Consider the following 23,503-nt stretch of genomic DNA (forward strand, 5'->3'; position numbering starts at 1 on the left):
GGACTGCTTCAAGGCCCATCCTTGGAAAGACCTTCTAATAGATGCTAGATAGTCACTTGTCTAGTGGAGGATGTCTTTTCAGTGTGGATCAGACTAGGTGGACCACTGAGGTACCTTGAAATTCTTAGCTTCTGGGACTCTAATACTTGTCTTTGTGAACAGGTTTGGTTTTCTCCACATCACTTACCGATATACAATTGTGCCTTCAGCTCCATGTCCCAAGACATCCTTTGGGCAAAAGGAAATTTTCCCAACCATAACCATGCTGGTCTCTTCATCTGTGCCAAAATCATGACAAGAAAATATTATTTTAAACAAAACTAAAGAAAATCCCTCAGCTAAAATAATATTTATTCTTTAAAGGTCAAGTCTTTCTTCTAGAACAGTGCCTGGCACGAAGTACTTGTTTAACTTTTACCTCATTGCCATACTTTAAGCTATTAGCCAGTTCAGAAGTTACATGGGAAAAGAGGGACAAAAACAACTGGGTTTTCTAATTTGAGAATTAATACTTGGCACTGTGTTAATACAATTCAATAAACACTTATTAACTCTTTTACTCTATGAGACCAACTGCATAATAGTCATAATAATAAAAATCAACATCCATTCAACATGGATGAGATTGATTCTGTCTCTCACATCAACTGACTAACAATGAGATTTTGGATAAGTTAATTTTCTTCTTCTGGTCTCAATTTTCTCACATAAAATGGGAGGATTAGATTGATTAAAGATTTTTGATTGGAGGTCATGAACTCCCAAGGGAGCTATGGATATATTTCAGGGGAGTGGGGAGGAGGAGGAATCGATAAACTTGTATAAAAACATATATATCTTCATTTAAATATACCTAATTTCCATTGCTATTCTCTATGTTTTATTTTATGCATTTAAAACCATTATTCTAAGAAGAGGGTCCACAGGTTTCACCAGTTCATGACACAATAAAGGTTAAGGACTCATGAATTATGGCCCTAAATTGCTATTAGTACTTTTTTTTTTCACCAGATTTCTCATACTGTGCTCCAAGATAACCAGGTTCTAACTTCCAGCCTACTATGATTTCTAGTCCTTGGAGAACAAGATCACAGAAGATGCTAGTGCTGACTTGTTCTCAGGAAGACTCATGAACAAAACAATGGGAGAATGAATTCCCAATTTACAAAAATAAGACTGTCCTGAACAACCACTGGAGAATGACATTTTATAGTTTATTTATGTTTATGGTTTAATCTGTACTGACAGTTATAGGGGCGTTCTGTTCCCTTTTTTCCCCTAGCTGGTCCTGATCACAAAAGATGTAACTGAAAAAAGGAAACATGATTTTACCGTCCTCATCTTGTTCAGTGGTGATGCTGCCGCTGACCTTGGAAGCTGAATTGCTGGAATGTTGAGAGTGGTTGGAGCCCTTCGGGGACATGTTGGGGCTGCTGGGAGCTGAGCTCTCTGAGTGCAAACCAGCAGAAGTATCCAGGAAATCCGAGTCCTGAGCCAGGTCACCAGGAGTTTGGAAAGGAAGCTGTTGTTGTTGTAGCAGCTGGATCCTCTCTTCCAGCTGCCTCTGAAATTGCTGGTGCTGGAGCTGCTGTTGCTGGTGCATGCTCTGGGGAGAAATGAATGCACACCCCAGGGCTTAGGAAGACAGTATTATCCATTTATCTCCACCCCAGATCCTTGCCTAGAGAAATTGAGAAGGGCTACTGCATGAAAGAAGGAATAGGGATTCTCTGTGGCTATAGAAAGCACAGCTGGGGCTCATGAGCAGGAGTTAAATGGAGTCATATTCAATATAAAGGCAGGGGACGGGTAAAAGAGGCAATCCTGAAGCCAAGACTTGGGGTCAAGTCTTCCTTCTGACACATATTGGCTGAGGAGTCCTGGGTAAGACATATAATCTCTCAGAGGTCTGGGAAACTCTTTAAAATTAAGTTTTAGAGAAGGTGCCAACCTGTGTGGGTAAAGGAATTTTCCCCTCCTGGGAATTTCCTAAGCCAAGGAAATCCCAGGTCCAGGTTCTATCCCTACCCTACAAAGAAAAAAATAAACAAATAATTTGAGAAACTTCAAAATAAAACAGGTTAGCCCAGGGAGAAATGAACAACATGTCCCTGGAGATGTTCAGATGGAGGCAGGATGACTACCTCCACCAGGGATGTTGTAAGACAATAACACTGTAAAATGATCAACCATGAATAACAGTTATTTTCAGTAATATGATGATCCAAGACAATTCTAAAGGGCTGATGATGAAAAAATGTTATCCACCTACAGAGAAAGATCTAATAGAGTCTGAATGTAGATTGAAACTTTTTTAACTTGGTTTTTTGTTTGTTTCTTTTTTTTTTTTTTTTTTTTTTTTTGGTCTGTGTTTTCTTTTACAAGACTAAAATAGAAATATGTTTTGTATGACTGCCCTAGAAATAACCAATTTCAAATTGTTTGCCTTTTCAATAAGGGGAAGGGAAAAGAGGGAGAGAATTTAGAACTCAAAATTAAAAAAAAAATGTGAAAAGTTGTTTTATATGTAATTGGGGGGGAGAGGAAAATAAAACATTAAATAAATAATTTAAAAAATAAAAAATGAGAAAGATCACAAAGTTCTAAGGCAGACTCATTCATTCATTCATGAAGCAAGCAACAGTTACTGATCTGATGCTAATGGGGGCAAATCAACTGCCAGTTAGAAAAGCAGAGCAAACAGCAAGAATTGAACCCCCAAAGACAAGGCCTTACCATTGGGTACGTGATGACAAAGGCGACCCATCCAATAAGAAGGAAGGTACATAGGATGATTGTAGCCATGTCCTTCAAAATGGAGTCCACGGCCGCCTCTGTTTTTACTGGGATTCGAGCGAATTCAATATCTTGATGAGTAGCAGGAGTTGGTTCTTCTGTGTCCCGGTCAACTATTTTGATAACTTTCTATGGGAGAGAGGGTCTACTTCACTGCAAAAAATTCTTTTCCAGCACCAAAGCTTTGAGAGCTAACAACAACACACTGAGAGTTTCTGGATTTCTCTGAAACTTGACTATTTACTATCTTCACAGATTATAGAAACTTAAAACTTGCACATCACAAAATAAATGATTTCACCCCATGCTCTGGAATCTTACTAGCACTTGGGACTTTTCAGTCTCTTGGGAGGACTGAAAAGTCTCTTGGGGGAAACTAAACTTTACTACCACCCTTTATTTTTAAATTGCAAGAATTAGTTTTCCTAGCCATTGAGCAATTCCAATACTGGACTTATATGTTAGCCAACACAATGCTCACCGTCACCAGGCTCTGACCATAGCAAAATGCCCACTTCTAACTTTAATTGGCACTTTTCTGCATATAAGAATGGGCAAGACATCTTAAAATGACAAGTCTCCTGGGTAAAAATCAAATTAGCTTGGGTTCAATTCTCACCACCAATGCTTACTAGTTGTATTCCAAAGGCATATGAGTGCCTCAGTTTCTTCATATTTAAAGAATAATACCCATAGCATTTATCTCCAATATAGTGAAGAATAAATAAGATAATTTGTATAAAGTGCTTTCCAAGTCTTAAAGCACCACCTGAATATAACCTATTTAACAATGTTTTTCTGAAGCTATTTTTTCCCTGACAATGAAGAATAATTCCAGATTTTTTACTACATTACTTTAGTGGTCCAATTCTCCTTTTCAATGTATCCTGTATATAGCTATCAGGATCAGATTCCCCAAAACCTATTTTTATCACATCACTCCCCACTTCAAAAACTTTTAATGGCTTCCTATTTTCTCCTACTTCAAATCTAGTTTTTAGCAGTGAATAATCTTTCACTTATCCAACTTTATTTCTTATTATTCCACAATAAGCAGCTTTAGCTCTTTAAGAGAGCTTTAGCCAGGTGTATCTTTACACTTTTAGAAAAAGTTTAGAAACTTTTAGAAACACTTTTAGAACATACACATTCCCACCTGCATTTATTAATGTTGCTTCCCCTACTTCGAATGCTTCCTCTATCTCTTCTATGTAGCCATATCCAAGGCATCATTCAAGTCTCACCTCTTCCAGGAAGCCTTCCCTGCATGTCCCAACCTTCATCAATCTTCCTCTCCTCTGATCCTCCTTAAAGTCTGTGTATCTTTGATCTGATACCATCCATGTATGTTTTCGTGGGTCCAAAACTTGTCTCCCTCCCCAAACTCCCTCCCCTGGGGGCTCCAAGGCCAAAGGCTACATCTTAGCTTTTTTTTTTTTTTTTTTTTTTTTTGGCCTGTCTATATTTCACTACACCTCAAAGAGAAGTATATACATAATAGGTACACAGAAAATATGTGCTAACTGAATCTTTCCTTCACCAACCTCCTCAAAACTCTTCTCTGAATCAGCATGGATCACATTTTCACGATGTCTGGGCAATTTATTGGGGAATTTTTCCAAGACTGTGGTAGAAGCAGATAGTGGGATCTCATGATGTCCTAAAACATAAAACAAAAGTATTTTATAGGCAAATAATGTATTATTATAGTTTTACATGTTATTATAATTTTGACTGTTCAATCCCTCTGAGATTCTTGAACTGCACTTAGAGAACCACTGGACCAAAGAGTAGAGAATAAAGTACAAGATCCTCCTGTGTTTGTTTCTTACAAACAAATTAAGGAAGGAACAAATGAATGAATAGATAAAGCATTTGGAGAGCTGGGAAGATGTAAAGTAAGTCTGAAAACTTTCAGCTCTCTAAATTTCTTATACACATACACACACATATTGATTCCTTAGGATACATCCTCTGCTTTGGAATGTTTGATCTAGCTTGAAAGGTATAGAAGGTACTGCAGTTGTGATGATTCCCAGTGAGAAGAATGAAATTTGGGCATTTTTTATGGGACAAAGCAAGGCCTTCTCTAACATTTCAAAATGCACTTGGAAAAACGGGAAAAGAGCCATATTACCTCTATAACAATGAAGCCATGGCAACAGCCATATAATGTAATGTCTTAAGGGACTTTCGTGGCAAAGGCAAAGTTCAGAATCATTGCGGAATTTATTCATTCATTGCAAGAACATTTTGCATGTAAAACCAAAGGAAAGAAATGACCTAACCAGATATATTGAAATCAGTGTGAGAAATACAACTTCAGGTTTTGAAAATAATATCAGAAGTGGTGTCAAATATAATCTGTGCAGTTTCTTCACTTTGTTCTCTTTTAAAGTCATTCAATGCCACCGGTTTTATACAATGAAAAAAAGTGCTTTCCTATGCTATGTGACCCTGGATAAGTCACTTAACCCTATGTGCCTTAGTTTCCTCATCTGCAAGCCGGGAGAAGGAAATGGCAAGCCACTTCAGTGTCTTTGCTAAGAAAATCTCACATGGGGTAATGAAGGGTCAGACACAATTAAAAAATGACTGAACAGCAACAATGTCAAAGATAACTTTGTTTGACAATTCAATAAGTATAATTATCAAGAGGCACAAATAATATCTTTTTCTCTGATCTGAAGGCCCTTTATTCCAATTCTCTCTCCCCTCCCCCTTTTCTAATTGCCATTTGAGGAAGAAACTACAATTTAGTTCAAGTTCTGTATATTAGATCTGAAGGTGAGTGAAAGATCTTCTGTTAAGTTGGCTAGAGTTCAGCTTCTGATTAATCCTTTAATTTATGATATGTTTGTAAAAGACTAGAATCCCTAGTAAATCCCTATTGCTATAAATCACAAATGGGTGGGGTTGTTCTCTCCCAAAAGTAGGAGGAGTAAAACAATAAAAGGTTAATCCTAGAAGGGTACCTAGGTGGTGCGGTGACTAGAGCCAGGTGTATCTTTTAGAAAAAGTTTAGAAACTTTTAGAAACACTATCCATATAGCATCCAATAAATAGAAGTCAGAAAGACTGACTTCAAATCTGGCATCAAACACTCACTAGTTGTGAGACCTGGGCAAGTCATTTCACCCCATGTGCCTTAGTTGCCTCAGCTGTAAAATGAGCTAGAGAAGGAAATGGCAAACCACTATCTGTATGATCCTGGGCAAGTCCTTTTACCCTATTTGCCTCAGTTTCCCCATCTGTAAAATGAGATGGAGAAGCAAATGGCAAACCCATTCCAATATCTTTGCCAAGAAAACTCTAAATGGGATCATGAAGAGTCGGACATAAGCGATCACCAAAATTCTGGAAAGGGATCAAAGGCTTCACCAAACTGCCACAGAAAGAGATCCATGATCCTCAATTACCTACAGTTGAGGTCTGAATGGCCAGTAACCACTCTACAATTCTGCTTTTGTCCACCAGGGGTCAATATGTTACTACCTAAATAAAGCAGTGATCTTCAAAGTTGAAGGAAGGGGAAGACAGAAAATGGGAAAACAGATTTCATCTCACCTCCCTTCCCACAGTCAGTCATAGGGCCTCTCTCCCAAACAAGCCCATCTATCCTGCACTTTGATTACCCAATACTTCTCATTTATCATCCCAATATGTTCCCAACCTCGGACATTTATCACCCAAACAGCCGCACCAGGTGCCATTTGGAGATTCCTCTCCTCTCCCCCATCACCCTGTGCCAGGCACTCCCTGGGCAGGTAAGGGCAACGACCAATGAGTAAAAGCCCCCTTCCCATGTCCATTTTGGGTTGAGTTACACAAGATGAACAGGCACAGATGTGTTACAATCTACATGGCAGATCTCCTTACCATATTTTTGCTCCCCAAATCCATCCCCTTTCAAAACATCTCCCCATCCTTCCAGAATTCTGGCTCCATCCCAGTTTCCTCCCTTTAACTCTCCCTACATAGCTCAGCAGTTGCCATTTTTAAAAACCTCTCTCTTACTCACACAGCTACAAGCCTGGTTGCTTGGACTATTGCAATGCAATGGCTGTCCTCCCATGACTAGGAAACGCTTCCCTCTCTCATCTGCCTCTTGATTGCCCTACAATCCTTCAAGACAACTTTAACCTACCTTTGGCAGGAGGATTTCTCCATCTGTGCTCCTTTCTCCAATGCCTTTCCTCCAAGAGTCCCTTCCTTTTACACTATCTTGTTTGTAGTTTAGATTACTTAGATGTTGTCTCTCATACTATAATGTATGTTCTATAAGGTTGTTCCATAAGGCTGCGTTTTTACCTCTTTTTATTCCTTCTCTCCAGTTCAGTTGTTATTGTTGTTCAGCTGTGTCTCCCTCTTTGTGATCCTAGAACCGTACTACTACCCATGGGATTTTCTTAGCAAAAATATTCAAGTGGTTTGCCATTTTCTTCTTAAGGCTTTAAGGCAGAGATTAAATGATTTATGCAGGGTCACACAGCTAATAAATATTTGAAGCCACATTTGAACACATTTGAGTCTTCCTGACTCCAGGTCTGATGCTCTACCTACGGAGCCACCTAGCTGCTTCCAGTACCTAGCATACAATAAATTCTGAATATTAAATACTTGTTGACTTACTAATTAGCCCTTCTGCTCCAAGTCCCTTCCAACTTCAATCCATCTTCCATACACCTATCAAATTTTTCTTAAGTGTAGATTTAACCATGTCACATAATTTCTCTTGCCTACTCCCCTGAAATAAAATTCAGAGCTCCCTAATATTTTGGTATCAAATGGACCTTTCTCTATTCAACACTTAAAGCTCTTTGCCATCAGAAATCCAACATACTTTCCCAGTCTTTTTATATAGAGTATCCCCAAAACTCTTAGTGCAGTTTTTAGCTTATTAAAACTTAAACTACTCTAGGACTTTTGGGACACCTGTATTTTACTTCCTTTCCAGTATGTTCTATGACAAGGCCAACCTGACCTTCTGCTGATGCACAAATTCATAAAAAAACATAATTACATTTCCAGGCATCACCAGGGATTTAATATATAACATTTATTAAGCAGAATAATGTAAAGAGGAAGCAGTGGATTGATATTGAAAGATTTCTGAGTTGATGATGATTTTTGCTCTTTTTTTTTCTCCATTGTATATAGTAAATAGCTAACCACATGAAAAATGTGTTTTGGTGAAAAGCTGCTGTGTTTACTGACCTTTAGGATCAATCAGTTGGCATAAACTATTTGACTATTACATTGACCAATTGTATGATTATTATACTAGCTATCTTTCAATAAAAAATTGCCTTACAAAAAAGACATCTACCTATTTAGTTAATTACATTGATCAAATTAACTGAATAATCAGTTGCTGAAGAGAAATTATTATTTATAAGTCTGTTCTATTCTTCAACACAAATACTTTTTTCCAAAAACAGTGAAATGCATTCAAGAACAAAAAGATTTTTTGGGGCTGTTGATAAATGAAATTTTAAATAATTAAAAATATTTTTTCTAGGGGCAGCTAGGTGGATAGAGCAACAGTCCTGAAGTCAGAAGGACCTGAGTTCAAATCTGACTTCAGACACTTAATACTTACTAGCTGTGTGACCCTGGGCAAGTCACTAAACTACAATTGCCTCAGGAAAAAAAAAATTTCTAGAGTAAAATATTCTCATTTTAACATATGATTTATAATGTATCTGATGATTAATATATAAATTTATCTAAATATTTATAAATATGTATTTAGAGATAGATGGCTAGATATGTCTAGATGATAGACAAATAGATGTTGGAAAGATAGAGACTGATATAAATAGAGATGAAAGACAGACAATAGAAAAGCAAAAAGAAAAAAGATGTGAATAGATTTAGATAGCTAGATATTTATAGATGATAGGCAATAGATAAAAAGATATAAAAGGAAAAAAGTTGGAAAGATAGGTATAGATGTTAGAGACAGGTAGATATGAATAGAGATGGATGTAGATGGTAGACAATAGATAAAAAGATAAAGAAAAAAAGAAAGCTGGAAAGATAAATAGATGGATATATATAAATGATAGGCTATAGAGGCAGGTAGAGAGATAGGTATGAATAGAGATGGATATAGATGATAGACAATAAACAAAGAATAGATTGAAAAACAGACAAACAGATAGATATGGATGATAGATAACAGAGAAAAAGATAAATTATAAAAATTAAGTTGGATAGGTAGAGGGAGATGGATGGATATAAATGATGGATAGAAGGATAGATATAGACAAGTATATAAATATAGAATTGATACACAATAGATAGATAGATTGATAGATACAGATGAGAAACAAGGTAAAAAGGTAAAGAAAAACCAAGAAAGTTGGATAGATAGGCAATAGAAAGGGAGGTACGTAGATAGATACGGATAGAGATGTCTATAGATGACAAACAATAGAAAGATTAAGAGAGAGAATGAAAGATAGATAGCTAGAGATGCTAGACAGGCAGACAAACAGAAAGACAGACAGACTGAAAGATGGGGAAGTGCTCCATTGCTTTTGACTGATGAAATGTGCAATATAAACAATTCTGAAAACTACTGAACTAAGGTATCACTTCTACTTACCAATGAGAAGCCAATAATTGGTCCAATAATTGAGTTTGTTCTTTCCTTTGATTCCAAAATCAATGTTCAGGTCTACGCTGGGGGTAATCACACATTCTTCATTACTTTTGATCGTGACACCATCTGTCTGGGGGCCTTCCAGTTGGGGAAAGGCACTGCCTCGAGGCTGTGAAGAAGGGAGAGGAGCAGGAGGTGAGGCTAAGGGAACAACTGCACAGAACACACAAAGAGCCCACAAGGCATGGGAGTTAAGCATTGAACCCCCAGAAGTTCTGAGGGAAATGAAAAGGTCTACAGTGGTGGGCAAAGCACTTATCCCAGGCCTTGGTTTTCTCATCTGTACAGCATTTCCACTAACCATCTTCAAAGTCAATTGCTATTATTGCCTTTTTCAACATCTGCCATGTTTGGCATGTATAAAGTACAGAGTTTCAGAGACCTAGAACTGGAACAGACCTTAGTGGCCACCTTGTTCAATGCCTCCATTTTACAAATGGAGACACCAAGGCCCAGGGAACATAAATGCCTTCTCCAAGTTCACAAAGGCAATAAGCATCAGACATGATGCTTCTCTAACTCTACTCTCTCCCATTATGGCTTGTAAAACATCCAAGAGATCTCCTTTTTGTTTGCTCTTCACAACAACCCTAGGAAGTAATGTCTGTAGGTTTTATTATTCTCATTTTATAGATGGGGAATTAAGTCTCAGAGAGGTAAAGTGATTTTTGGCTTTTGATCACATAGCAAATAAGTGTCAAAGGTGGGATTCAAACCCAGGATTTTTCTGATGTTAGGTAGTAGAAACACTACCCCATTCATTTCCTTACATATAACACACTACATATTTGTTGTTGTAGTTGAGTTGCTTTAGTTATATCTAACTCTCTATGACCCCATTTGAGTTTTCTTGGCAGAGATACTAAAGTGGTTTGCCGTTTTCTTCTTGCAGCCCATTTTACAGAACAGGAAACTGAGGGAAATGGATTAAGTGACTTGCCCAGGGTTATGCAGCTAGTAAATATCTAAGACTGGATTTGAACTCAGGGAAATAAGTCTTTCTGGCTTCAGGCCCAGTGCATTACATAAACACATGTAAAGCAAGTACTCTATCAACATGCACTGACATGACTTAAACACTAAGGTCAAGAGCTCCAGGACTCAGGATGAAAAAACTCTTCCTTCAGTAGGGTGGTTTATTTGCACAAGAACAAGCATGCCAAATGAGATAATATTTATGAAGTGCTTAGCATAATGAATGGCATGTAGTAGGTGCTTAATAAATGCCTGCTTTCCCCAGCTCCTCTTCCCCCCACTCTTCATCAGGCAGAGAAAAGTAGGTCAGCCTAGATGTCAAACCTCTTGGGGGAAAAAAAATCCGGAAGTGGTGTCATACACACCGGCAATTAGGAAGTATATTTAATAGAGTAGTAGACTCATACTCAGGAAGACCTGAGTTCAAATCTTGCTTCAGCAACATATTAGCTGTATGACCCTGGGCCAGCCACTTAACTTGGCTTCAGTTTTCACATCTATAAAATGAGGGTGGGGAGTGGGATTTGGATTTGGAGACCTTCACAATCCCTTCTGGTTCTAAATCTATCATCCTATCCCTGCAGAAATAGTAACAGTAGTGGTAATGGCAGACTTTATACCATGTCTAATTGTGATTTTGCATACTTTATCTCATGTTTCAGGTGTGCATCCCCTAGCTAAACCGCACTGAACTTTTCCAACGTTCCACATCTTGCTAGTGAAAGTAGAAATTCATAAGGGACAGCTAGTGGCTCAGTGGTTAGAACAGCACTCTGGAGGCAGGAGAACATGAGTCCAAAAGAGACCTCAGATTCTTACTAGCTAAGTAATAATTATGACAATTTGATATCACTAAACTAAATGCGTTGAACTCCAGCCTAGTCGGTGATTTGGGGGCTCTGGTTAGCTGAAAGTTTTCAATCACTGATTATTAATCTTCAGAGAATTATAGTCCAATGAAACAGACAAGGCTAAAGCTACGCTGGATACATTTAATCTTTCACTGGCCACACACTACCCTAGTGGGATGACGCCCAGTTTCTGTCCTTGATGCTCCTGCCTGGCTCTGGGCTCTTGAGCAAATCACTGTCATTCTGGGCTTTGTTTCTTCCTCTAGAAAAAAAAAGATAGGCGATGTTCTAAAGATAAAATTCGTGCTTCTTCCTGGAGGTAGGCCAGATAATCTCTGAGATCAGTGAGTCTCTTCTCAATCTTCCTTCAAGCTTGGACATGATTCTCTTTTATTTACAAGGCACATCAGCATCCTGTATTGACCCAGAGCACCGCTGTTAGAAAATGATATATGCTGTGCAATGCTAATGATAAAGTGAAAGAATTGAGGCTGAACATATGACATACCCTGAGTTCATATCTTGCCTAAGACGCTTCCTAGCTGCATGATCTTGGGCAAGGCACTTAATGGCTTGCCTCAGTTTCTTTCTCTGTAAAATAAGCTGGAAAAGGAAATGGCAAAATGTTCTAGTTCTCTGCCAAGAAAATCCCAAGTAGGGTCACAACACTGCTGAAGCTGACTGAAGAATAAACCTCTAGGGCTGTTGTAAGGATCAAGTGAGGTAGTTGTGTACATTAACCACACTACGTAAATGTTGGCCATAATTATGATGCCTTTGAGTAGCTGCTATACTTTGAGCCTGCTGAGATAGGGAGACCCAGTCTCAAAAAAAAAAAAAAAAAAGAGTCAGTTTAGAGTTAAATGAGTTAGACTCACTCACCACAATGGCGACTCCTTCATGGACCATTGATGGAGAGGCGTACAGGCTGGTGGAATATCTCCCAACATAGAGGGTGGGCCTAGGAGAAAAGAAGGGGCAGAGGATAGAACATAGGAATACAAGGCAGATCTAAGTCACAGGCCTCCAGGCTCCCGGAAGCCCATGATACTTTTAAATGGGGCCTGACCCATATTAAAATTTAGAGTTCCTATTCCATAAATGTGTTGATGTGCTAATAAAAAAGGCAGCCAGGTGGTGCCGTGGTGCACAGAGTGTCAGACTTTTAGTCAGGGAAACTCACCTTCCCGTGTTCAATGGACTCAGACAATTCCTAGTTGTGAGACCCTGGACAAGTCACTTCACCCTATTTACCTCAGTTTCCTCATCTGTAAAATGAGCTGGAGAAGGAAATGGCAAACCACTCCGTATTTTTGCCAAGAAAACCCCAAAAGGGACCAGACATGACTGAAAAATGCCTAAACAATAACACTAATTTTAAAATAGATATGGGCAGCTAAGTGGTGCAGTGGAGAGAGCAACGGACCTGAAGTCAGGAGGATCTGTGTGGCCTAAGACACTTAACACTTCCTAGCTGTGTGACCCTGGCAAGTCAGCCCCAATTGTCTTCATACACACACACACACACACACACACACACACACACACACACACACGCATATATATACATATGCATATAATCACATATATTTGCATTTAAATATATAAACATGATTGGTACACACACATATATGCATTGCATATCTGCACATTCATATGTGTGCAATCCACACCTAGACACATGTATCTGTGCACACGTATATACATGCATTGCATGTGCATATAGATACAAACATGCATGTGTATTGCAGTACATATAGGTATATGCATGCATGTGTGTTGTGCAATGGAGATATATGCAAGCATGTGTATTGCAATGCATGCAGCTAAATGCATACATGTGTGTTGCAGTGCATAGAAATACAAACATGCATGTGTGTGTGCCATACATCGTATGTGTATATACAGACATATGCAGCTGTGTGCATGTGTGTGTACAGATGTGTGTGTGTGCATGCACATGCATAAACATGCAGTTTTGTAATCAATTCATGGCCTTCAGGAATCCTTTTGTACTTTGTTTCTCCTTTTCTATTTGAGTTTTGACACCAGCAATTTAAATGATTCATTTGCGAGTTAAAAAATGAAAGCTAAAAGCTTTGTTGGAAGAAAAATGTATTTAAAAATGTAATTTCCTCCAAAACACACAGCACAAACACAATCGGGTTTGATATTTATTACACTTTCTTAATTTGGGGAGGGAAGCCTTGCCCAGGATCACATAGCTAGTGAGTGTCTGAGGTTGGATTTGAACTCAGATCTTCCTGACTCCAAAGCCAATACTCTATCCACCGAGCCACCTAGCTGCCTTAAATGGTAGATATTATTATTAATAATAAACATAGTACAAACCTAATGGGATATAAGATAATAAAGCATTATAAAGTATTTTATATAGCACTTGATTAAGTGCTAAGGTCATCATTATCATCATCATCATCATCATCATCATCTTCTTCTTCTTCTTCTTCTTCATCATCATCATCATTTCCCAGCAGAGGAAATCTGAACCTAAACCCCACACCTCCTGCCCTGACTCACGTCAATTTGCTCTTGGTCTCGGTCTCCTTTGGGAAGGGGTACTTCCACTTGGTGATACGCCCCACCTCTCCAGACATGAAGGTCAGATAGCGCAGCGTCTCCACCCCGACGTTGGTGTGCATCACCTTCTGCAGGCCCTCCCGATGCCAGATGTAGAAGGCCACCACCGGCGAGGCGTAATTCTGAATCCACAGGACATCTCCAGATTCACTGTCCACGGTCACCACCAGCCCGTCCCCGTTGGACACAAAGTGGGACATCTCTGAAGCAAGTGGAAACACACACAAGCCGTGTGACCCTAGGAAAGTCTTTCAACAACTCTCAACCTCAGTTTCCTCAACTAAAAAGTAGAACTAGCAATAGCATCTACCCCATAGGTTTATTGTAAAGATCAAAGAGGATAATATTTACAAAGCCCTTAGCATTTAGTGCCTGGCAAAAAGTAGGAGATTTATAAATGCTTACTCCTACTGCCTCTGTGACTTTAGGTAAGCTGCTTAATTTCTTTGATTATCAGGTTTTTTTTCTCTCTATAATGGAAAAATTGGACTACTTGGTCAATAAGATCCCTTCTTTTCTAATCTATGAGGTACCATATTATAATGTTTAAATTTTTTTTTTAATCCACTCTAATGTGGACATTTTCCTATCTCTCCAGAAAATTGCTGATTGGCATGAGCCCCACCAAGTCATTTGGAAAGCTGCCTGGTTCTCAAGAAAAAAACACCAAATAAATAAAATTTGAGAAATGTCTACAAATATGGAACCGATGAGGTTCCTTCTCAAAAGCCAATTTTTCAGGCTAAGTTCTTAATTGTTTTATTCAACATGTAAAGGTAGATGTCAAGGAAGTAGGCAACAGGGATGGGGAAGTCTGATTGATCTTTGATTTTTGCAATCTTTTAAAATTTTCCAAGCAAACTGAAAGGCATATAGGACCCATGGTAAAACACTCTGCCTGCAAATAGTCCAGAAGGAGTAGCATTTAAACAAGTAGACATCCCAGGAAGGAGTGAAGGGAGGCAAGTCTTTCTTGGGCCAAAAAACAGAAACTTTAGGTTTTGTCCAAGTTATAAGCTAAGAAAACAATAGTGATTCTCATTTCTGATTCAACTTAGAAATATAAGTACTACTCTGCATAACAACCCTAAATCACTGCCTCCACCTTTCCCTTTTTTCCCCCCACAAAATTGCCTGGCACTTTTTTTAATCAAAGTACTTACAAGGTGGGTAGGAGGCACAAGACAATTGGGGTTAATTGATTTGCCCAGAGTCACACATCTAGTAAGTGTCAAATGTCTTGAGTTCACATTTGAATTCAGGTTTTCCTGACCAGTGCTCTATCCATTGCACTACCTAGCAATCCCTGAAAGCATCATCTTTTAAAATTAAGTGACAATGTAGCTCCCAGGGATCCTTATGTATGATTTAATGGCCACCATTTCTATTAGTTTAGCACTACTTCACTACACAAGATTTGGGAATTTGGGCAAGAAAGGGGCTGTGGAGGAAATCCCATTTTTCTGTATTTGGAAGCTATCTTTCTTTCCTGGATCAAAAAAGAAAACCCAATACCCTAAGTTCTACTTCTGGAATATCCTTACCCCATACTGCTTGGACTGCAGCTGTTATTCTCAGCTCTCCCTCCCCAATCCCTGCCCAAACCAGAGTATAGGAAAGCTAGACTCTGATAAGCAAGTTCTCATCTTATCTCACCTACAACCATCTCTCCCAGGCCATGTCTCAGCCAACTACACACCTTGATCCCCACCCTGGAAAACTAAGCTTGCTCATAACTAAGCCTCCAAGTCATTTTCCCAATCATTTTCATACCCCAATACTGCCAGCCACCCCAACCCAGTCCCAGATTCCAGTTTCCCTTTATGTGTTGTTTTTCCTTCCTCTTATACCCACTAGAAAGTAAGCTTCTTGAGGGCAGGGATTGTATTGTTTGCTAGTATGTATATGTACACTGCCTACCACATTAGTGCCTAGCACATCATAAGCAATTGATAAATTAATTTTATTTCTCTCCTTCCCTCCCTCTCCCTCCTTCCTCCTTCTCCCTCTTTTGTCTCCCCTTCTCTCTCTCTCTCTCTCTCTTTTTCTTTCTCTCTCTCTCTCTCTCCCTCTCCCTCTCTCTTTCCCCCCCTTTGTCTTTCTCCTCTTTTTCTCTCTCTCATAGGACCCTCCAACACTTACTGTACTCCATGTCTTCTTCTGGTACATTAGCTGCATAATCAAAATAGGTAGCATTCCACCGAAGCTCTCGGTTCTTCGTATCATACATGGTGATGGTGTACTCTGGGGAAATAAATATTCATCAGAACTGGAAGAACAATAAGCAAACTAGCTACAAAATTATAAATGAAAACAGTATTAAGAGGCATAAGAATCCAATAACGAAACTTGGTTGTAGAAGACCAAATGATGAACCATGTCCCCCTCCTCAAACTTGCTGTCAGCACAACTACTTTGTCACAACTACTGACTTATTTAACTATTCTTCCTAGTTAGAAGTTCAGGGATCAGGAGAAGGGAAGGAATGGATTACCAAGTGTCACTGCCATATTTGAAATAAAATATGTAAATAAAACTTTTTTTTAAATAAAAGAGACAGTCATAAGTCTTTATCCTACATTTAGAAAGCATCTCAGAAGAACTGTGATTCTTTTAATGTGAATATTCTTTCAATCATCAAAGATCAAAACCCCTCCCTCCATACACATTAGTCAGTATATTGAGATATGCCCAACTTTCTGGTGATATATGAATCTATCAGAACTTAGCTAGGTTAGTCCTTAAATCACAATTGAATAATCTAGTAGGTCTATACTTTCCAGCTTAATAAGACCTACTAAGGTTTATATTCCACCAGCATGACCTTGGAGAGCCCAGTTACTTCGATCCTACAAGAAAGCATTGGAGAAAAATCTAGTTGCTAATCACTCCCAACAATATTTTTTAAAATAATGTGTAATTTATATTTATTGAAAGAAACAAATCAGTTAGTGTTATTACAATTATTGTGATAATTAGATCATGTTATGCCTAAGAAAAATATGATGAGCTCTAAGATCCATGTAGTGTTCATCTATCTCAATGGTTTTAGGGAATGTAAATTGAATAAAAAGTTATATAAACAATTACAATTGCTCTGAGCTCTCAGTTAGGAAAATTCCTAACATTTCAGCTCTTTAATTTATATTTCTAATTATCTCCAGCCAACCCATGACCTATTTGTGGTGGCAATACTCAGGTTTCCAGAAATGTTAGGATAATTTAAAAAAAAATATGATAATGTAGTTTCATCACTTATACAGGCATTGAAAAGGGAAGTTGGATAAAGAGAGGACCTTTTTATTGGAAGTTTGCATAGCTGTCGAGTAAGTGGGTACAACTGGTGGAGTCAGTCTGAGTCTTGTGCTCTGAAGTACCAGAAGAGTCAATGGCCCCCTTCAAAATCTTCTCTGCTACAATTCAGTATTATCTTTCCTTTCTCCTTTGGATAGCTATCCCCGGGCTACTGGTCCTCCTTCTTCTTTTTTTTTTTCTTAATATTTTATTTTGTGACCAGCAGGATGAATACAGAGAGGCTTGGCGAGACTTACATGAACTGACGCTAAATGAAATGAGCAGAACTAGGAGATCATTATACACTTCAACAATAATACTATATGATGATCAATTCTGATGGACATGGCTCTCTTCAACAATGAAAGGATCCAAATCAGTTCCAATTGATCAGTAATGAACAGAACTAGCCACACCCAGAGAAAGAACATTGGGAAATGAGTATGGATCACAACATAGCATTTCCATTCTTTCTGTTATTGTTTGCTTGCATTTTTTTTTCTTCTCAGATTATTTTTACCTTCTTTCTAAATCCAATTTTTCTTGTGCAGCAAGATAACTGTATAAATATGTATAAATATATTGTATTTAACATATACTTTAAAATATTTAACATGTATGAGACTACCTGCCATCTAGGAGAGGGGGTGGAGGGAAGGAAGGGAAACATTGAACCAGAAATTTTTGCAAGGCTCAATGTTGAAAAATTACTCATGCATATATTTTGTATATAAAAAGTTATAATAAAAAAATAATAATAATATTTTAATTTTGTAAAAGGCTGGTGATTCTTCTGCTGAGCTTCTAAGCTGTCTTCAGCTGGAAAATGTTCTATTCTGTCTTTTTGCATGTTCTGACAGTCTAAAATTTGGTTAGTCAGTATTTAAAAGAATTTGTAGCAACTTGGGGGAGAAGTTGGGCAAATTCCTACTTTTACTCCACCATTTTGACTCCAACTCCCCCAAGGACTAATGATAATGATCTATATGATTCCTCTTCCTTCCTCCTCTTTTTATGCTCTGAATAGTTGAGAAAGGGACCTGTATATCAGTGAGCTCTTACTAAGCTCTCAGGGGCAACTGTGAACTCAATTAAATCCCTCCCGGCCCATAATTATTTTTTGTAGGAACCCTGAAGTAGGAATAGGCAAGTTCCTAGAAATGATTCCTAGGTGGATTAGATATGGAGATATACATTCTTTCCAGACCTTCCAAATCTTTATCTGATTACCTCCTTTTTATTATTATTATTATTAAAGCTTTTTTATTTTCAAAACATATGCATGGATAATTTTTCAACATTGACATAGCCTTGTGTTCCAAATTTTCCTCTCCTTCCTCCCCTAGATGGCAAGCAATCCTATATATGTTATATATATTAAAATATGTTAAATCAAATACATGTAAACCTATTTATACAATTATCTTACTGAACAAGAAAAATGAGATCAAAAAGGAAAGAAAATGAATAAGAAAACAAAATGCAAGCAAACAACAACAAAAAGAGTGAGAATGTTATGTTGTGATCCACATTCATTTCCTACAGTCCTCCCTCTGGACGTAGATGGCTGTCTTCATCACAAGATCATTGAAACTGGCCTCAATCATCTCATTGTTGGAAAAAGTCACATCCATCAGAATCAATTGTTGTATGATATTGTTGTTGCTGTGTATAATGATCTCCTTCTTCTGCTCATTTCACTTAGCATCAGTTCATGTAACTCTCTCCAGGCCTCTCTATATTCATCCTGCTGGTCGTTTCTTATAAAACAATAATATTCCATAACATTCATATACCATATTCACCCATTCCCAAACTGATGGGCAATAGAAACTTTCATTCTCCAACTGATAAATGGACAAAGGATATGAAGAATTTTCTGATGAAAAAATTAAAACCATTTCTAGTCATATGAAAAGTTGTTCTAAATCACTATTGATCAGAGAAATGCAAATTAAGACAATTCTGAGATACCACTACACACCTGTCAAATTGGCTAAGATGACAGGAAAAGATAATGATGAATGTTGGAAAGAATGTGGGAAGACTGGGACACTGACACATTGTCGGTGGAACTGTGAACAGAGCCAACCAATCTGGAGAGCAATTTGGAACTATGCTCATAAAGTTATCAAACTGTGCGTACCCTTTGATCCAGCAGTGTTACTTCTGGGCGTATACCCCAAAGAGATCTTAAAGAAGGGAAAGGGACCCACATGCACAAAAATGTGTATGGCAATCCTTTCTGTAGGAGCACCTCCTTTTTAATATAACCCACAGGAACTGACCAAGACTCTCTAATTATGGCTTCAATTGATTCTGAATGAGATACACAGATCCTGTTCATATTCAGTTCTAATAGACTGATTAAATCAAGGAGTATTCTTATATAACAAAATGGGGTGGGATAATCAATGGAACCCCACTCTTACAGTCTCATTTCACAGTTTTATCTATGGACAAAGATGTATATCTCTATGACTAATCCAGCTAGGGATCATTTCTAGGAACTTGCTTATTCCTACTCCAGGGTACCTCCAAAAATGATTATGGGCCAGGAGAGATTTAATTGAGTTCAGAATTGTCCCTGGGAGCTTAGTAAGAGCTCACTGATTGATATATAGCTCCCTTTCTCAACTATTCAGCGTACATGAAACTCTACTCCCAAGAGTCAAGGCATTGCCCCAGTAGGTTTAGCTAGAGAAATGTAGAGGAACAATGGAGAATGGGAATAAGAAGAATATAAATAGCTCTCCACAGAGAAAATAACAAAAGCCATGACTTAAGATCAACTTTTTTAGGGAAAAGGATGAGGTTGTAAGTGTGATTTTTATCAGTATGGGGTAAGGATGGAAGTACAGAGATGCAGACCATCAGCTTCCCTGGAATTTAAAGTCACTGAGAGTGGTGCAGGATGCTGAGAAGTTAAATGACTTTCACATATAGTACCTCAATCCAGATCTCTTCGGACTTCAAGCCTGGTCATCTTTCCTCTACATTCCACGACTGACTCTCAAGATCAATTACTGGCAAAGCAGTATTTATTATTATTATTACCTGTGCGTCCAAGATACAGAAGAGAGGTGGATGGACAGAGGCTTTCTGCAAATGCTGAAGACAAAGTCTGCTGCTTCTCTCCAGTCATAAGGTCAACAACGTACCAAATGTCCTGCTTCTTACCTGAAAAGACACAAAGCCTTCTTAATTTAAAAAGTGATCAGCTAGATAGCATAGTGGATAGAGCACTCTCTGACCTCAGACACTTAACACTTACTAGGCAAATCACTCAGCTCTAATTGCCTTGTAAAGAATAAATTTAAAAAATTAAAGTGATCAGAGATAGAGACCTGCAGTCCAAAGAAATCACCACCCTGTACCCTAGTCATACATCCCCGGTCAGAGGACATAAGTCTCCATAACACCCAGAAGCCATATTTCTTGTGGGAGACTCTCGGCTAATTCCCAATCATCACCACTTCACGATATGTGAACTAGTCACAAGAGGAGAGCTCAGTGGAGTAGGTAGACTTCTGAGGGGAGCTATCACTGTTTCCTCTTGGCTGCACTCCACTGAGCCCAACATCATGCCCCAGGAACCTCCTCATCCTCATATATCACTTTATTCTTAGACCTTTACTACCCTCCACTCAGGGTTCTTTCCTCTGAAAGCAGGATGGAGGATTCCTTCCAAAAACTCCATTTAAGGAGGCTTCCCAGGTCAGCAATCTCTTCATTCTCAACCTGGTCATAATTCTTCCCTACCATTCCACTCTTACCTCCCTGCCCCTGCCACATACCTTCCCTTTCCTCATTCTGCACCTTTTTGTACATAGTCTTCCCCATTAGAGAGTAACCTCCTTGAGGGCACGGATTATATCTAGTGTTTCTTTGGATTCTCAGTGCCTAACAGTGCCAGGCACACAGCAGGTGTTTAAAAATGTTTTGTGACTGGAAAATTTGAGTTTGACAACTTGGGTCTACAATGGGTGACTTTTTTCCGATCTAAGATACAAAAAAAAAAAAAAAAAGGAACATGTAGTACCCCAACTTTTCAATCATTCACCTTCCCACCATCCCAATGAATATTTAGTTATTACATAATGAAGGAGTAGCTAGAGAGTCAGTCATGGCTAGTGAGGTGAAGTCCCATCTTGTTTGACTGTAGGTTAGTCACAACCTCTCAGTGGCTTTATAGTATAAACTGTAGATGAGATATTGGTCTGTATTAGTGCAGAGGGCTTCTACACTGGGACCTTTTTATACTAGATATCTGCCTCCATCCCTTCCTCCCCAAGAGACAATATACTTTCTACAACCAGAACAGGTATTTATCTGATTACTACTATATGTGTATGTATGTAATATATATGTGAATATACATATATGTGGATACATATACTCATACATTTCTTCCTCCTTTTTTCACTCTAGTGTATATAGATATAGATATAGATACACATATATAGATATATATACATACATACTTATACATATATATTTGTAATCTTTATGTATATTATATATATTCTAACATATATTATGTATGGGTATGCATATGTATATGTATATAGGTGTATAGTATATATTTATACACACATGTGGATGAATATATACACCCATATCCATCTCTTTCTGTTTCTCCTCTCTCTTAGCACATATATATATATTCATACATACATACATTTGTACATATACACACACATACACACAAACTTTATATTCCAACATATACATACATATAGACAAATGGAACTGGTCTTTGTGGTAATTAATATGCACACAAGTATACATAAAAAATGGAAATGGTATCTGTGATAACTACTATACATACATGTTTCTCTATATATATATACACATGTATACTAACTGATGTATTTCTTATGACTACTCTCTCTCTCTCTCTCTCTCTCTCTATATATATATATATATATATACACATATATATTTATTTCTCTCTCCACATATACACATTACATACAACTGCTATCTATGAAGGCTACACACACACAATAATATTGTCACATAGATTGTGCAAGCTTTTCTCTTAGATCTTACTCCATGGAGACTGTACTAGCATTTCCTTAAAAAATAATAGACTCCTGGACATTTAATTGTCCCGGAGGACTCAGACTTGAACCACTGATGTAATTTCCTGGTGGTCTCCACACAGAAGCCAATGAACAAGATGCTGGGAGCTTTTCCACAGATATCATCACTAGCTCATACAGAAGTAAAGAAGCTGTCCCCAACTGAGTCACTAATAGCAGTAATAACAGACAGCATTTACATAGTGCCTTAAGGTTTTCAAAGAACTTTACAATTACCTGCCCCATTTTATCCTCACAATACATGTGGGAAGCAGGTGCTATTATTATTCCCAGTTTACAGATGAGGACACTGAGGCAGGCAGGGATTAAGTGAGGTTCCAGGTCACATAGCTGTGGCTGGACCTGAAATCAGATTTTTCTGATTTTTGGTTCAGCATTTTCCCCACCTAGCTGCCTCTAACAAATGCTGTATCCTTGTTGAGTATCCTTTCCCAGATATGGCTAAGTTAGCTTCCTTTGGTTAATTAGTAGATGGTTGATGGATATCTCTTTTTTCAGTCGTTTTTCAGTTGTGTCTAACTCTTCATGACCCCATTTGGGGTTTTCTTGGCACAGACAATGAAGTGGTTTGCCATTTCCTACTTCAGCTCATTTTACAAATGAGAAAACTGAGGTAAACCGGGCAAAGTGATTTCACACAGCTAGTAAGTTTTTGAGGCTGGATTTCATTGGAAAATGAGTCTTCCTGATTCCAAACCTATACTCTACTCTAAACCTGAACCCAGACCACTGGGCTAGCCTGAGTCAAGCTTCATCTACACAGCACAATATCTGTGATTGGATAAGCATGACTCATCACCATTCCTAGGAAAAACATCTTAGTTAAATAAATTAAATAAATTAATTCTGTAGAAAAGACTGCATAGATGCCCAATCCTTACTCCAGAGGATTAATTAAGTAGAAATTTCTCTCAGTAGAAAAGTGGTAGACCTCAGACTTGGAATGGCCTATATGTTTTTAACAACTGACCAATATGTTAGCTTATTTTCCTTATGCCATAAGGGAGGAGTCTGTGGGTAGAGAAGGAAAAGTTTGGCAAGTTTAACAAAAGCATCACTAAAAATTAAATTTAAAAGAGGAAAAACTCTTTGGATACTTGTTACATGTCTTAATCTTTCTGTTTATTTGCCTGATTCCCTCATCACAGAGCAAAGCAGAGCCTGTGTCACTTGCTTCCTGTGTAATTTAGCCAGTGTGTTGGTTATTT

General features: G+C 38.1%; 1 protein-coding gene across 1 annotated transcript in view; it reads right to left on the reverse strand.

Annotated features, from left to right (window-relative positions):
• ERN1 (endoplasmic reticulum to nucleus signaling 1) overlaps positions 1-23,503 on the reverse strand; it is a 124,671-nt gene that overhangs the window by 24,067 nt on the left and 77,101 nt on the right. Inside the window, exons 6-14 of the mRNA XM_051994980.1 lie at positions 20,245-20,367; positions 16,036-16,137; positions 13,834-14,095; positions 12,175-12,253; positions 9,410-9,575; positions 4,341-4,456; positions 2,737-2,925; positions 1,333-1,606; positions 188-278 (exon numbers count right to left, since the gene is read on the reverse strand). Of these exons, the coding sequence (XP_051850940.1) occupies positions 188-278; positions 1,333-1,606; positions 2,737-2,925; positions 4,341-4,456; positions 9,410-9,575; positions 12,175-12,253; positions 13,834-14,095; positions 16,036-16,137; positions 20,245-20,367 (1,402 nt within the window). The remainder of the gene's footprint in view (positions 1-187; positions 279-1,332; positions 1,607-2,736; positions 2,926-4,340; positions 4,457-9,409; positions 9,576-12,174; positions 12,254-13,833; positions 14,096-16,035; positions 16,138-20,244; positions 20,368-23,503) is intronic.

The sequence above is a fragment of the Antechinus flavipes genome, chromosome 4, assembly GCF_016432865.1.
Source record: "Antechinus flavipes isolate AdamAnt ecotype Samford, QLD, Australia chromosome 4, AdamAnt_v2, whole genome shotgun sequence".
NCBI lineage: Eukaryota > Metazoa > Chordata > Mammalia > Dasyuromorphia > Dasyuridae > Antechinus > Antechinus flavipes.